Source organism: Dioscorea cayenensis, chromosome 16, assembly GCF_009730915.1.
Source record: "Dioscorea cayenensis subsp. rotundata cultivar TDr96_F1 chromosome 16, TDr96_F1_v2_PseudoChromosome.rev07_lg8_w22 25.fasta, whole genome shotgun sequence".
Taxonomy (NCBI): Eukaryota; Viridiplantae; Streptophyta; class Magnoliopsida; order Dioscoreales; family Dioscoreaceae; genus Dioscorea; species Dioscorea cayenensis.
Genome location: NC_052486.1, coordinates 670,115 through 686,059, shown reverse-complemented (window position 1 = coordinate 686,059; position 15,945 = coordinate 670,115). Strand labels below are relative to the sequence as shown.

The following is a 15,945-nucleotide window of genomic DNA, read 5'->3' as shown; positions in this document are numbered from 1 at the left end:
CTTCCATGCAATAGACATGAGCTAGATGGTTGATCAATACCAAGTTTGTCCCAAACTCACCATTTAACAATAGTTCATATTTCCAGTATAGAAGGATAAATCATGAGTGAACGGTGATACTCAAAGAAATAGTGTAAATGAGCACACATTATAGCAAGCTGGAGACACAATGACGTTTTATTCACAGACAAGCATCTGAAAACTTCATTGTAAAGCTAATACAAGAGTTCATATACACCAATAATCCACAGTTCTGATAAAAGCACTTCATTAAACATTGGAATACATATTTTCAAAAAAAAAGAAAAAAAGAGTGAATCCAAAGAATGCATATTTTGTCCTCTCTATTTGCCGCCAAATGATAGTGGCTCACCTCATTCAAGTTTAAAACATACAATATTATACACGTGAAACAACACATCTCGATAGTAGCAGGAAAGAGGGATTTGCAAGGGCAAAAACTACAACATTCCTACTGCCATCGGTAGCCATATTCAGAAGAAGTCCGCATGAAGAGCATTGACTTTGAAAATGATAAACCCTGCGTCTATGCCAAATAGGACTTACTGATGCCAAATAGAAATTTCAAACAGCTAATGACAATTTAATCATAAGCTCTGTCATTTGCTCACCTTGGAATCTGCTAGATCAAGGTTTCACATGGTCAATGATATCATGCTTCCTTTTGTTAGGCCTGGAGAGAAAACAACATTGGACCCAAGTTTTCTTGGTCTTCACTGTCTGTGTTTTACTAGCATCCCGATCTGCGACAGACTCAGCCATGAAACTGCACAACAGCCTGATAAATAACATTTTTAAAATTATTAGCCACAGAAGAATAGTTACTTGAACACATTAAATATTATATATATATATATATATATCTGTGTAGAAAAAGGAAAAGCTTAACCTGTGCACCCAGTTCAGCTACATGCCTAGGAGGCACTTCCAAAGGGTTTTCTTCTGCACGCAGCACACGCAGGTGTGAGAGCATGCCAAATGAATCAGGAAGGACCCTGATCTGGTTGTTGCTTATATCCAATTCTTCCAGCAGCTCAAGATTGCCAATGGACCGTGGAAGTGACCGAAGATCAGCAAAATTATTTCCAATATTCAACTTGACAAGGTTTGTTGCAAAGCATAAGCTCTCAGGTATCAATTCAAGCTCATTAAAACTAGCATCCAACTCCTTCAGTTTCAACAGAGATGCCATAGAGGTTGGAAGACTTTTGATATTGTTATACCGTACAGAAAGAACCTCTAAAGATGCAAGCCTTCCTACAGCTTCCGGAAGGCCTTTTAGACGATTATAATCAACTCGGAGCTCCACAACAGATGCACAATTACCGATAGTATGCGGAAGTTCTTCTAGATTGTTTGTCTCAACACTTAACTTCTTCAAGCTGATTAACCTGCCAATGGCTTCAGTTAGCACAGACAGCTGATTCGAACTCATATCAAGTTCCACAAGATTTGCTAATTTGCCAATCGTAGATGGTAATTTTGTCAATTGGTTTCCTTTTAAATCTAAATACTGCAGGCTGAGCAGATCTCCAATAGAATCAGGAAGTTCAGCTATCCGATTAGAGTGCAGATCCAGTCTCGTTAAGGAAGAAAGAGTACCAATTGTCACTGGCAACGCAAGTAAACGATTTTCTGAGAGGTCAAGAGTGACAAGATCAGAAAGCTTTCCTATTGAATCAGGCAACCAATCAATCTGATCCATCAGCTTGTTCTGAAGGTTGAGGTCCTTGGTGCCTTTCTTTGATGAAACCTCAATTACACTAGCTACTTTAATCAGACTCAGTTTCTCATTGCCTATTCCTCCTACATGACAAACAAACAATCAGATCTTATGGTTAGAGGGACTTGATCAATCTTTAAACATCTCAAAACCTAGCCTAAATGTATGCGCATAATCTGCACTGTGATCATGCTTAAGTTAAAGCAAGAAAGAGAACCATCGTGCAAACTTTCATGATACAATAACAACAGCATAAAACACTAATGCAAGCAATATTTGAACTCCCTGAACTCACCAGAAGTAGGAAGAGGAGGAAGAATAGCAGAAGGTTTGAGTGTCGAATTGACCAAGAGCCCTCCTCGAGGCTTATTGTTCAACTCAAGACCATTTCCATCAGTGTACACTGTGGACTTCATTTTCCCCAGATAACTGTCATCCCTAGTAACTTGCTCAAAGCTCCTCACTCTGGTTACAGTTCTCTCCGGATACAATGCTGATGAAACAGTACTGCTGGATGAATCAAAACCAGTATGCGAACTGGAGGCAGTGACGGTCGAGGTACTGCTCATAGATATCGAGCCTGAGGACCCATTTGAGCTTGAAGGAACGCATCTTGAGGCTCTCTGAAGCAATTCATCAAACAACTGATGAATGTTTTCCAGATCGAGCAGCTTGACAGCCTCTCTCTTCTGTTCTTTGCACTGAAAGAAGACTAAACTCCTCTGCATCTCCTGAAGAACAGAGAAGAGCTCGTCAGGGACCTCAAAAGCTTTCTTCTGCCTGGCAATGGCGTCGATCCGGGACTGCTCCTCTTGCTCCACATTGCGCACCAACACAACGGCGGCCTCCACCTCATCGATGCAGGGCCTTGGAGGAAGAGAACGGTGAATTGTCATGATCTCTTGAACGATCTCGTCAATGGACTGTGAAAGGAGGCCCATTTCGTCGTGACTATGAAACAAGGCGGTCCGGTTGGAGTGCTAGGGCTTATCCGAATGAAGAAAAGAGATGAGTCACGAGCGAGCTAGACGAAAAGGATTTCAAATTGCCATTATCCCATCCCTAGAGAACTCTCCAAGCCTCCAGGAATCACGAGCTCCTTGTGCTTGTTGTTTCGGATAAGAATGACTGAAATTGGATCACCTTCCCGAATTTTGTAAACAAATTCACAAAATAAAAACGTAAATTTGATGTCTATAATATATGGAAATTGAAGATTTGGATTGAAATTCCTAGAGACAGGCAAATAAAAATGACATTTTTTTTGTTTTTGTTTTAATTCCACATTTGAAAGGAAAAGAGAGAGAGAGAGAGAGAGAGAGAGAGAGAATTGTTCATCCTTTTCAAAATAGATAGAGAGACAGATTTATCAGAGGCTTGGAATAATCAAACAATGTCTTACCTGAGATTAAGCAGCAGTGCATAAATTTGATAAATTGCCGGCAAATCCTTTGATTTGTTTTTCAGAAAAGCAAATCTCATTCTTAAAAAGTAAAAGGTGAGGGCTATGATTGGTGATCAACAATCCTTGGAAAGAAACGGAGAGAGAGGGAGAGAAAGAAAGAGCGCATTAAGCAACCGCGAAGAGAAGACTCTCGAGAAGATACCAGAAGCTAGTGAAGAAAAAACAAAAAAACAAGCAAAGAATAAAAAGAAAGAAAAACAAAAAGGAGGGTGGGAAAAAGAAAGGAGAAAAAGGCGGCCCTAAAAGAGCTGAAGCGAAGCGAAGCGCTGCGCCGAATATATCGAAAACCGTGAGAGAGAAAGAGAAAGACTGAAAGAGAAAGAGAAGGGGGAAAATATAAAACGACAAAAGAGACAGGCCCCTCTCCCTCTTTTAAAGACTTTGCCAACCTTGGTCACTGCGGATCACAGCTGTGTTCCTCCTCCAGTTCTCCTCCTTCACCTCTTCTTCCACTCTCTCTCTCTCTCTCTCTACTTCTCAAAATGATCTCCACCTAAAGCTTAAAACTTATAGTTTTACTGGTCATCAACTTTGTATTCAAGCTTTTAGATCAATCACTTTGATCTCTCTTCTTCCTAAAGACAACACAAACAAACAGTACGAGAGAAAGAACAACACTGAATTTTCTTTGTGGTTTTTTTTTTCTTGCCATACCATGCTGCATATAGAGAGAGAGAGAGGCTTGAGGAGAGTTGCGGTCCCCGCCACTGTGACTTTTTTTTTTTTTTTCTTTCTGGATTAGATAATCATTGTGAAAACAACAGAGAACTACATATATACATAAGATTTTATTTTTTTATTTTTCATAACAGCTAATGTAATACTACTATAACAATGGTCAACCAACATTCATTTCCAAATTCCAATGCATAATAATAAATAATATAATTAAGGCAATTGGGAGAAATATAAACACTTCGTTATTTTGATGATATTGAAAAAAAATTGAAAGATATCATAAATGGGACGGAATATATATATACATACATGCATAGTATATAGAGAGAGCAACAGTAATAATATAATGTAAAAGCATGCGTCACTTGGCATTCTGGTCTGGCCAACTGACAACACCGCATTCAACATGGTCTGCAGGTACAGCCACGTGTCGGTCATGCCAGAAGTGTTTTCTGGGCCCAGCTCTCTTCTGCTGGGGCCCACTAAAGGGAGACAGGCCAGCCCTCTTCCAGGCTGGTTCATCATCTTCTCGGCTCCTGGGCCTGGGCCTGGGCCTTGTCCCTCCCTTTCAACCGTCTCCAGTCGGTTTCCTAACCGTTCTCGTGTCTGATGACGAACAGCGAAGGAACCGGAGAAAGTGACCTGAGAATATGACTCGGCCCGACATGGCAACAGAGCAGTCCATTTGAAAACTCCCTTTGGTTTTGTTTCCTTTGGTTCGTAGGGCCCGACCAGTCTTTGTTAGTTCTTGTCTCGATTAGATGCACATGTGCACTAGTCTCCACCATCATTCATGACTACATATGGAATTAGACAACATTTTTATGTAATTAAAAAAAAAGTAATTACCTATCTCACCCACATATCTAATCCATACAACCACCACTTGACTTGCTACATCTAAGAATTAATATTATAATTTTTTTTAGCATGCTCAATTACAATCCTAAAAGAAAGTGACACAAGCAAAACACAACATATTATTTTTGTATGCTGTACTCCAACCAATAATCATATTCATTACATCCAACATGACGAAATTGTCCATCATATTCTCAAATGTTTTTTCAATTTTCTCGCCAACCAACCAAAGAACATGGCTCGTTGTTTTCCCTTCTTTTTACTCCCAAACAAAAAAATGTTTCTTTTTTTAATAAATAGATCATATACACACATGGCACATTCTTAATTGAGGTTATAGAGAAGGATCAATTATATAGATAATATTATTTATTTTTTAATTTTTTAATGTGTATATTTTTGTAAGCATTATTTCTAAAACTTGTTGATCAATTATGCTAGGTCTGATAAAATGGATTAGCATTATATAACAAGCCAAGCGGTGACATAGGAAAAAAAAATTACATGACAATGATGACTTGGCAAAAAGAAGGAATGGCTAGAATGATGATGTGACCAAAACTAGGTGTCATGGCATATGAAAATATGAGGTGTAGAAGATCATGTTTGGAGACTATGTTTAGTGAAATTTCTCTCAATGATTCATGTGATGATTAATTAATTTTGAAAAGCACATCAAGTTAGAACGATCTCTTCAAAAAGGATAAGTTTTATTTTAGAAATGCTTATCTATTCTTGGTAAAATCCGGGATGATAAATTATATCTTTGGTAAAACTTCTTTTAGGATAGATCTACCTTAAAATGAGTGATAGGAATGATTTATTATTAGCAAGAATAAAGATCATCATGAAGATTGCATGAAACTTAGTTTGGTGAGAAGTTATTTGAAGACACAAATTAAGTTAGGCAAGGACAAGCCAATGAGATTATCAAAACCATATTTAGCTCACAATTTGAAGAAAGATCTATGAGCTAATTATGGGCAGAGCTATTCGAGGAGACAAATCATATACTGGAGATTGATTGAAGATGACTTGAGATTTAATTGAACATTTGAAGATCCAAGCATGGATGATTGGAGATCATGCTTGAAGATATTGAAAGCTAAACTTGGATGAGATGAGATCAAGTTTAGTAACAATATTTCCATGAGTCAAACGAAGATAATTTGGGAAGACCAAACTTGGGCCAAGTTTGGAAAGAAGATCGGGAGATCTTCGGTGACCATCTTTGGTGAGATGGTTGCGTGTGCCTTGGTAGGCACATTTCTCGAGAGAAAGGACCTGCTGAAGTGACGTGAGGAAAGAAGCAGCTGTAGGCAGAAGGAGCTCTGGTCGAGTCAACTGCTACGAGGCGGACTTAAGGAACCGGGAAGGTAGAAGGTAGCAGATTCAGGTGGAACTGGCTATAACTCAGTCATGTTCAGTAAGGTGGGCCATATTACAACTGGGTGTTGTAACATCTAACTTTGGAAAGTGTCCAAGTTAGGAAGCTGCGGAGAATTCTAAAAGAGGAAGGTTTATTTGGACGTCGGTGCGTCTATATAAGATATCCTGCTTGAAGATTTAGGATGAGCCACGGAGTGAGAGACCCTTTGGTGAGGGTTGAGGAGAGTGGGCATCGATCAATCTTAAGAGGGTATTTTTTATCTTGAGAGAGTAAAGAAGTGTTGTGCTCTTTATTCTATAACCTCTTTTAGTGGACTGTTTCTCCGGGCTTGAACCTTCAGATGTATGCAAGGTTGTGCCGAAGTGGGTTACCAACTTACGTGTCTCTTTTCTCTTGCTTGATTGTGTGTGTCCAATCTTTGAGTAGTTATTGAGTGACTTATCTTACCACATTACCCACCGAAACTATCAAATTAGTTTATAAAAAATATACTATTAATTAGTTTATTTGATATTACTTTATTTTAAAAATTAATGGTTACCAGACTTTGAGACTTGTGGAATTATTGAATAGTATTTAAGTATTTTTATTTTATTTATGATATATGGAGTTTACGTTTTTTTTTTAACTATTTAATAAATAGAGCACATCGACTTTGCCATTGCTATAGACCACAATGTAAACCCTCGAACAACAAAGTGAAATAATTAAAGAGTTCATTGGGTTTTTTGATTTATCGATTTACTACCTAAATTAATGGGTTATTTGATATAACATGGACGTTCAATAACGTATTTACATGTGTATGTTTTTTTTAACTAGGTACTTATTAAATTGTACATCTCTGGTTATTATTTCGACTATATGTTAATCTCAGCCCAATTATGACAAAGTAAACTTTTATTATTTCATAAATATACAACTTTAACTTAAAAGAGTTTGTCGTATTTTAGGGTATCTAGTGGTTTAATTTATTTCATATATGAGCAATATTACACAATAATAAAAATAAAAAGAGAGAGGACTTCCAAACTATTAGGGGGTGTTTGGTTCGCGGTAATGTGAAAATATTACCGGGAATGAATTCTCTTTCTCTCCCTTCTTTAGCCTGACATTCCCCTACTCTCCCTCGTGCTTAATTGTTCTCCTTTCCTCCTTGCGATGGCAAGCTGGGGAACACCCTCTTCGGGGCCGGCCTCCTGGGCTGAGATCGCGGCTGCAGTCAAAAACAAGCCCCGAACCCTTCTCCGCTTGTTGATAGCCCTGTCCTGCGTCATTTGAAGGCTTCTACTACTGAATTTATCCGCTTTGACGGGGATTCTATGGCGCGAGCTCGTCTACGATTTCAGCATTCTCTCATTGGCAAATTTTTCGGGAAACCACCTCCCTTTGATCAAATCAAATCTATTCTTCAATCTAGATGGAGTGAACTTGGTGACATCCCCATCTCAGACTTACCGAATGGGTATCTCCTCTTCCGATGCAATTCGTCTGAAATCTCCCAAAAATTCTTATTCGAGGGTCCTTGGGTGGTTAATAAGGCTACTCTTCAGCTTGCCCCCTGGAAGCCGTTCTTTGAGCCGGCCTTCGCTAAGCATTCTACCGCTGTTGTCTGGGTGCAGTTGCACAATCTTCCGGTCGAGTTCTAGGATGGGGAGTCACATGAATCCATTTCTACCACGCTGGGACGATTGCTGAAGATCGACGATTATACGTGCTCTCTGTCCAGATCCAAATTTGCATGCATATGTGTGGAAATAGACCTGAGTAAACCTTTGAAGCAAGGTTTCTGGGGTTGGGGATGATGGTTATCGTGTTTTTGTTGTAGTCCTGTATGAGAAACTCCCAACTTTCTGTTACCTCTATGGAATGGTCGGACATGGATCGAACTATTGCAGCCGTCGGAGTCCAGTGGACCAGAGTAGCTCCCAGCCACCCCCGGTACAGGTTCCATGTAACCTGAATGGGTTGGAGGTAGGGACTGCAATGGAAATCATGGATGATGGCAAGGAGGCAAGGATCGATCATCTGACCCCGAAACCTATTGAAACTATTACAGAGGATGATGTTTCTAGTTTTGGACCTTGGATGCTTGTTGCTCGATGTAGGGGGCATGGTGGTGGCCGCGGTGGCGCCGATGGTGGTGCTGGGAGATCAGTATCACGTGCGGCGCATACATGCCCTACAACGTCTCCCAACGTCTCTCCCAATGTTCAATTGCATGATGATATTACTAGACCGACACGTAGCACTCCATCATTCTGTGGTAGGGGCGGTCATGTCGGTAGCAGGTCCCGAGCTTCTGATACCTACCCTATGCTGTCAGAGAATCCTTCCAATGAGTTGATCTCTTCCGGTTCTCGAGATATTGGGACTCTGGCTAGTGCTTCGTCTCTTGTTATGAAGTACAGCGATCCCATTATTCCTTCTAACCCGGGCCCTAGTTCCAGTGTTGCTTTGAGTCCCAAGGAGAAGACTTTGTCTTCTTCTCTGACTCTAACACATCCTCCTAGCCTTCGGATCTCTGATGGGTTGGATGGTGGAGTTACCACGTGTCCTTCCAATGTATCTCATGCCTTAGTTGTTGCACAGGTGTCTGCAGCCCTGAACCCCTCTCCCTCTCTGGAAATCTGACCATTCTATGAGCAATTCCGGGGAAGAAGACTCTGAAGAGGATGAAGGAGACAGTGTGATGTCTGTATATGATGATACTAATGAACCTGATGATTCCATGACTCGTAATCAATACCAGTCTGATATCCGTAAAGAAGCTCTCGCTTGTCGTGATTTGCAACTTATCTCTCCATCCAACAAGAAGGGAAGACTAGGCAGTGGAGATGACGTTGTCTAGTGTTTTAGCCTCTCTTCTTTTGGGGCCTTTCAGTTGCTTGTTCTTATGCGTCTTTCTCTTTCAGTGTTTATGTTCCCTTATTTACTTGGTTTAATCATGATAGTCAACATTTTTAAGCTTGTTTGCTGGAATTGTAGGGGGTCTCCGGTAGGGATACTTCGTCCTGTATCAAATATCTGATGAAGCATTTCAATCCTCTCATCTTCTGCCTTGTTGAGACTCGTGCCGACAATTGTAGGCTTGATAACTTTTACTCCAAGCTTGGTCATAATTGGGCCTAGGCAGCCATTGCTGCTGATGGTTACTCCGGTGGTATAATAGTTACTTGGCAAAAGCAGCTGGGGAAGGTTACTCCACTGGCCAGGTCCAGGTATGTTCTTCACTTAGTAGTCACTAATGATAAAAATGAGTCCTGGATTCTCTCTACTGTGTACAATTCATCTCGTTACCAGGACCAATTAATGTTTGGTTTGAGCTTTCTGGTATTGCTACCCTTAACTTACTTTGGATTCTTATTAGTGACTTTAACACTATTGCTAATCTTGATGAGTTTCAGTGGGGCTCTCGAAACTATTATCGTCGCAAGGCCCATGTGTTTTCCGATTTTATAACCATTAATAACCTTCTGGATGTGAATTATACAGGATCTAGTTTTACCTGGTGTAATAATCAGTCTGGTGCTGCTAGGAAATGGGCTCGTCTTGACAGATGTCTACTTAATTCCTATTGCACCACTCACCTTGGTAAGTACTTTCTTAAACATCTTCCCCGCCTGTTCTCCGATCATGCTCCTCTCCTCCTTACTCTCTCTAACAGAGTCCCTATTAATAAGCGGGTCTTTCGCTTTGATAATTATTGGCTTGATTACATTGGGTGTCATTTTGCAGTTAGGGAAGCTTGGAATTTTTTGCCTCATTCCAATCTGATGCATGCTTTTACTCATTTAATTTCTCGCACTAAATCTAACCTTTTACATTGGAAAAGTCATAGGCTTAATTCCATTGATTCTAGTATTAGTAAGGTTGAGTCTGAAATCTTGGAGGCTGAGGCATTGGATATTATGAATGGTAATGATTGTGTTTCTACTAACCATCTCAATTCTCTCTATAACAAACTTGCTGCTCTTAATCATCAGAGTTCTTCCAAATGGGCTCAATGAGCCAAGCACATGTGGGTCCTTTGTGGTGATCCAAACATTGGCTTTTTCCATAATCTTCTTCGTTCTCGTAATCATCATAATGCAATTTCTGTTATTATTGATGCTAGTGGGAATTGTTTTACTGATCATAAGGATATTGAGAATGTTTTCTGTAATACTTTTACTAATTTGTGGTCTGAGCCTTCAGACAAGTCTATTTTAGACATTTCTCAAGCCCTGCCATATGACTTACCTGTTATCTCTGCGGCTGATGGTGAGTTCCTGACTATGGAGGTAACTAAAAAGGAAGTGTTTAATGCTCTTCAGTCTCTCCCTTCTGGTAAGAGTCCCGAGCCTGATGGTTTTAATTCGAATTTTTACTGCTTCTTCTGGAATGAAATTGGTGATGCTCTTTATGATGCTGTGAATTACTTTTTCACTAATTCAGTTATTCCTAATTCTTGGGGCCGAACCTTCATCACTTTTATTCTCAAAAAGCCCAACTCTAAATTTGTTTTGGATTATCGGCCTATATCCTTATGTAACGTCTATCATAAAATTATCTCAAAAATTCTTGTTAATCGTCTTAAGAATGTGTTACCCAAGATCATTGGTCGTGAGCAATGTGGCTTTGTTTCTAATCACAATCCCTCTGATAACATAATTGCCTTACAGGAAGTGGCTCATTCTTTGGATCGAGAGTCTAATTACCCTCCTAGGATGTTAGTTAAGCTAGACATTGAAAAAGCGTATGATACGCTAAGCTGGAATGAAATTCTTGCCACCCTTGAACGGATGAACTTCCCTAGTCGCTGGAACTCTTGGATTCGAGCCTGTATTTGTTCTATTTCTCTTTCTTTGCTTATCAACAAACAACCCTCTCCTTGGATTAAATCTGCTAGAGGCCTTTCGGTAGGGGGACCCTTTGTCCTCCTATCTTTTTATCATTGTAGCTCAAAACTTAACTGCTCTATTAAACTTTGCTATGAGACAAGACATGATTCCCGGTTTCCATTCTGCTCTTAGCAACAATTTCAATCATCTAATGTATGCTGATGATTTGATTCTTGTTACTCATGCAACTAGAAAATCTGCTCGGTATATTAATTTGTGCTTTTCTATCTATGAGCGACTCACTGGTCAAAAAGCTAATAAATCTAAGTCTAAAGTGTATTTTCCTTCTAGATTTAACTACAGACTTAAAAGGAGCATTTGTAACATTCTTGGTTTTAAGACTATATCATTTCCTTTTACTTACCTTGGCATCTCCATAACACCTAAAAGATTACATGTCCCTCATTTTGCTAAGATGCTTGATAACGTTGAGAAAATCCTCTCCTTCTGGAATCATTCTAAAATCTCGAAGGCTGGTAAAGCAATTCTGATTAACTTTGTGTTGATGTCTACACCAATGTACTACTTGTCGGTCTATCCTGTCCCTGACATGGCTTTAGATAACATTATTAAAGCAGCTAGGTCGTTCTTCTGGTCTAAGGGTGACAATAGAAAAGCCATGTGCTCGGTCAGCTGGATAGATATTACACTTAGCCATACTGAAGGGGGTCTCTCGATCCGGAACTTACAAGCTGCTAAAACTTCCTTAATGGCCAAGAATGTTCTCAGATTTCTTAATCGTCATAGTGCCATTTGGGTTGATGCCCTTCTTCACAAATGTAGCAATGTTAATTTTTGGACAGACTCCATCCCAGCCAATTGTTCATGGTTTTTTAGAAGTCTGTGGTATAATGCTAATCATATCAAACCTCAACTTTGGCTTTATCATTTTAATCCCAATCTCACTAATCTTCTATCTCATCCTTGGTATTTTGAAATTCCTTTGGCATTTAAACCCACTTTCCTGAACATGAATATTAATTTAGATCTGTTGAGGTGTTCAGATTTTATTCTTGACAATAATCGTTGGAATTTCAGCTTACTACATGATGTGTTTGGTGAATATCTTAACTCTGAATATCTTATATCTGATAGACTTCGCAGCTGTAGTGCCCATTGCTGGGTTTGGTATCCTAAATCTCAGAAACACAAATTAACTTCTACTATTTATGCTCATTTCAATAGACCTGCAAGATCCCTTGACCCTCGGGATGGTTAGGTTAAAATCTCGCAACTCAAAATTGCTCCTAGACCCAAACATTTCCTTTGGTTGCTCTTTCATAATGGTATTAAAACATCCGATTACCTTCTGATTAAATCTTGGTCCTCCTACCTTCTACAAGTTTTGTAACCTTGATTTTGAAACAACTGAACATCTTTTCAATACATGTACCAAAGTTCATGCTCTCTAGTGTTTGGTTTGCAATCATATTGGTAAGAACATTCAATTTCGAGGGCGACTACATGCAGCAGTGGCTCACGTCCGACTAATTCGAGTATGATATGTATGGTCAATCAATCATTGCCACTGTCTGTTGGTTATTGTGGAAGGCCAGATGCAACCTTGTATTTAGTAATGAAGCTCCTGATTTTCAACATATTCCTATTAAAGCCATCCATCATGTCAGGGAGTATTCTCATGCTTTTCCTTCTCAATTCGGTAAAAAGCTTATCTTGAATAATTTTGATGCCACTGATTCTCCATTTTTTTGTTTGTTAGATTACGTGAGCTCCAGCGATCTTTCGTGATGTTCGGAGCGAGCTTACGCATTACAAATTTCAATTCCCGATTCGTTTTGTCTTTGGATGTTGTCTTAAAGCAAGTTGATTCGGTCCTTAAAGCTAAGGCATTAGCACTTGTTGCGGCGTTGGGGAGCATGTTTGCATATGATATCCATGTCAATACAATCTTCATCGCTAGCTCGATCCAGTATAACATCATTATGGATGGGCAATCTAATCTGGTGTGGCGGCTCAACCCGTTGATTAACGACATTTTTTTATTACCTTATCAAGCTTGGCGATCATCCATTCACATCATTCCCGAATCTTAGTTAGGCTGCGCTTATAGCCTTGCCCTCCTTGGTGTCAAGTCTCATGATATTACCCTTTTTTTCATCAAGGCGGGGACCTTGCTTACTGGCTTATGAAGCAATTCATTAGATTTGGGATCAACTTATCATTATTTCCAGCTTTTTGTGTTTGTTTGTTGTTTCAGTGTTGTGTTTTTTTCCTCTGTTTTCTGCTTTGTTTTGCCCCAGGGCTTGGTTTGTATTTGAACTTATTGTATTCTCTTTTTTATTTAATAAAATAGCTCAAGGAGCTCTCTTTCCTCAAATATATATATATATATATATACTACCGGGAATCTGGTGGTAATGTGATCAAATTGCCATGTTTGGTTACTGTAGAAGTGGTAATGTTGATGATAATGTGAGATTATCAATAGTGAAATATTACCAAATAAGGTGGTAATGTGATTATAACCAAAATAGATGTCCATCCAGATTACCAAGTTAATGGTAATGTGTAATGTTTTTTTTTCCCCGATTATGCCCCACTAATTTAATCTAATTCCTTATAACACTAATTATGAAAACCATAGTTTTTATTTTTCACTTGTTATTTATGATATTATAATTTAATTATTTATTTACCTAAATACTTTAAATTAAGTTTTTCAAATTTTTATATGTAGGGGTATTTTGGTAAATACAAAAGTATTTTAAAAAATTGTGAAAAAATAATTTTTGATATTATAATTTAATTATTTATTTACCTAAATACTTTAAATTAAGTTTTTCAAATTTTTATATGTAGGGGTATTTTGGTAAATACAAAAGTATTTTAAAAAATTGTGAAAAAATAATTTTTGATATTATAATTTAATTATTTATTTATCTAAATACTTTAAATTAAAATTTTCAAAATTTTATATATAGGGGTATTTTGGTAAATACAAAGGACTTTAAAAATTTTGTAAAAAAATAATTTTTAATATTATAATTTAATTATTTATTTATCTAAATATTTTAAATTCTATTTTTCAAAATTTTATATGTAAGTGTATTTTAGTAAATTTGACATATTACTGAGGTGATTACTATGACTAACCAAACATGGTAATGAAAGATTACTAGTAATATAAATTCTCAACCAAACATGGTAATTTCACATTACCACTATATTCCCGGGCATATAATATTCTCGATCACATTACTACGATAATCTTATTGCTATGGTAATATATCATTACTGTGAACCAAACATCCCCTTAGTGCTTGTCACTATTAAAAAGTTTTTTTAGATGTTTGATTAATAAAATAAAAATCGGAAATTACAAGACTATTATATATTTATATGCATGAAAATATTGATGAAAAGCTACCTCAGCATCACAAAGAAGGGAGAGTCCTCGGTCTAAAGTTCATTATCTTAATTAACTAATATAATTAAGATGGACAAGTGCACATCAATTAATGTTGTGAGAGGGAGTTGATCTCTCATTCTCTCATTTAACAAGAAAAAATTACCATCCTTTTGAGTGTGAAGGTGATTAAAATATATAGTTCACTAAGTCTTAATTTTAACTATTTGATATATTGTCTTGACATTTAATATATAATCTATATGTTTATAAACTCAAATTCTTATTTATTATATCGTTTGTCTATTTTTTCGATATATACTTGAGGGTCTCATCTAGCTTCTTTCTTCTTTGTAAGATTATTGTTGTTTTTTTTTATTAGCCACATATCAAGGGTGCCTATAAGTTAAGGCATAGAGGACTCAGGTGCTAATAATTTTAAATAACCCTGGTCTTGCCTAAGACCCAGTACCAATAAGTTAAGGCATCGTTGGTGTGATTAGTGATAATTTAATAATTTGTGAGTGTATATATATATATATGGCTTTGGCATAAAAGATGTTAGGTATGTGGAGCCCTGATTACGTGACACCCTTGTGGCGTGGATCCATTTTTGGGAGAATAAGAGTATTTATGTAATTTCTCTCTGCCAGTAGTACTCTTGATTTCTTCTATATGTATGAGCAGTTCTTTGTAAGATTTATATTTTTTCTGATATTAAAAAAGAAAACTCTAGTGCGGGAGTAAACATATGCAATTTTGCCGAACCACGTCTTCTTGTGGTTTATTTTTTTGTTTTGTGTTTTCTCTCTCAATCATAGGTGGGAATCTGTTCAATTCCAAACAAAAGAATCTACTATTGGTCAACCATTTTAATTTGGTGATTCAACCTATTCATTTAAATTTCATAAAAGTGATCAAATAGGTTGGTTTAGGATTGTATATCATGATCAATACTAAAGAGAAAATTTTAAACAATATATGCATACATTAAGTTGAAAATTAATTGGTTGTTGTATATATTTGCTCGATCTAATCGTTCCAATCCTGAACTCTTATTTAATCTGTGTGTAGGAGAGCATGTCTGGACTCTTAAATTCTTGTGTGTAAGGGAGTGTTTTATACACAGTAGGAAACTCATAGAGCTTGCCAAGACCGGAGAAAGAATGAGAGAGTATCATGTCTACATATTTGCTTGATCTAAGCATTCCAATCCTGAACTCTTATTTAACTTGTGTGTAGGAGAGCATGTCTGGACTCTTAAATTCTTGTGTGTGAGGGAGTGTTTTATACACAGTAGCAAACTCATAGAGCTTGTCAAGACTGGAGAAAGAATGAGAGAGTATCATGTCTACATACATACATACATACATACATACATATTGTAATGTCCAGTTGACTCTTTAACCAAGTTGACTTGGACTTTTCTGATGTTTTGTTGAAGGAGGTGGAGCCCACCACAGTCATTCTTCTCTTCCCCATGTCTCTGCGTTTGCTTTCCCGTGATACTGTCTGGCTACCCGCGAGCTGCAGGTCTTGTCAAGCATGGTGGTGGAG

The 15,945-nt window shown here is 37.8% G+C and overlaps 1 protein-coding gene across 2 annotated transcripts; it reads right to left on the bottom strand.

The window, feature by feature from the left end:
• Positions 1 to 165: 165 nt before the first annotated feature.
• Positions 166 to 3,863, bottom strand: LOC120278960 (plant intracellular Ras-group-related LRR protein 4-like). Of its 2 annotated transcripts, none has more exons than XM_039285739.1 (4): positions 3,147 to 3,863; positions 2,040 to 2,887; positions 911 to 1,827; positions 166 to 799 (listed from the first exon to the last, which is right to left on the bottom strand). In XM_039285739.1, exons 2-4 carry the CDS (start codon positions 2,683 to 2,685, stop codon positions 776 to 778), a joined length of 1,587 nt encoding a protein of 528 aa, XP_039141673.1. In that variant the 5' UTR covers positions 2,686 to 2,887; positions 3,147 to 3,863; the 3' UTR covers positions 166 to 775. The 2 variants fall into 2 exon arrangements, with proteins under 2 accessions (XP_039141673.1, XP_039141674.1); XM_039285740.1 differs by having other exon boundaries at positions 2,040 to 2,872.
• Positions 3,864 to 15,945: the final 12,082 nt, after the last annotated feature.

Coding starts and splice junctions, on each gene's coding strand:
- LOC120278960 (XM_039285739.1), bottom strand. CDS start 2,685: ATGGGCCTCCTTTCACAGTCCATTGACGAGATCGTTCAAGAGATCATG. Junction 1,828..2,039: donor TCCTCCTCTTCCTACTTCTG/GTGAGTTCAGGG, acceptor TTTGTCATGTAG/GAGGAATAGGCAATGAGAAA. Junction 800..910: donor TAGCTGAACTGGGTGCACAG/GTTAAGCTTTTC, acceptor GTTATTTATCAG/GCTGTTGTGCAGTTTCATGG.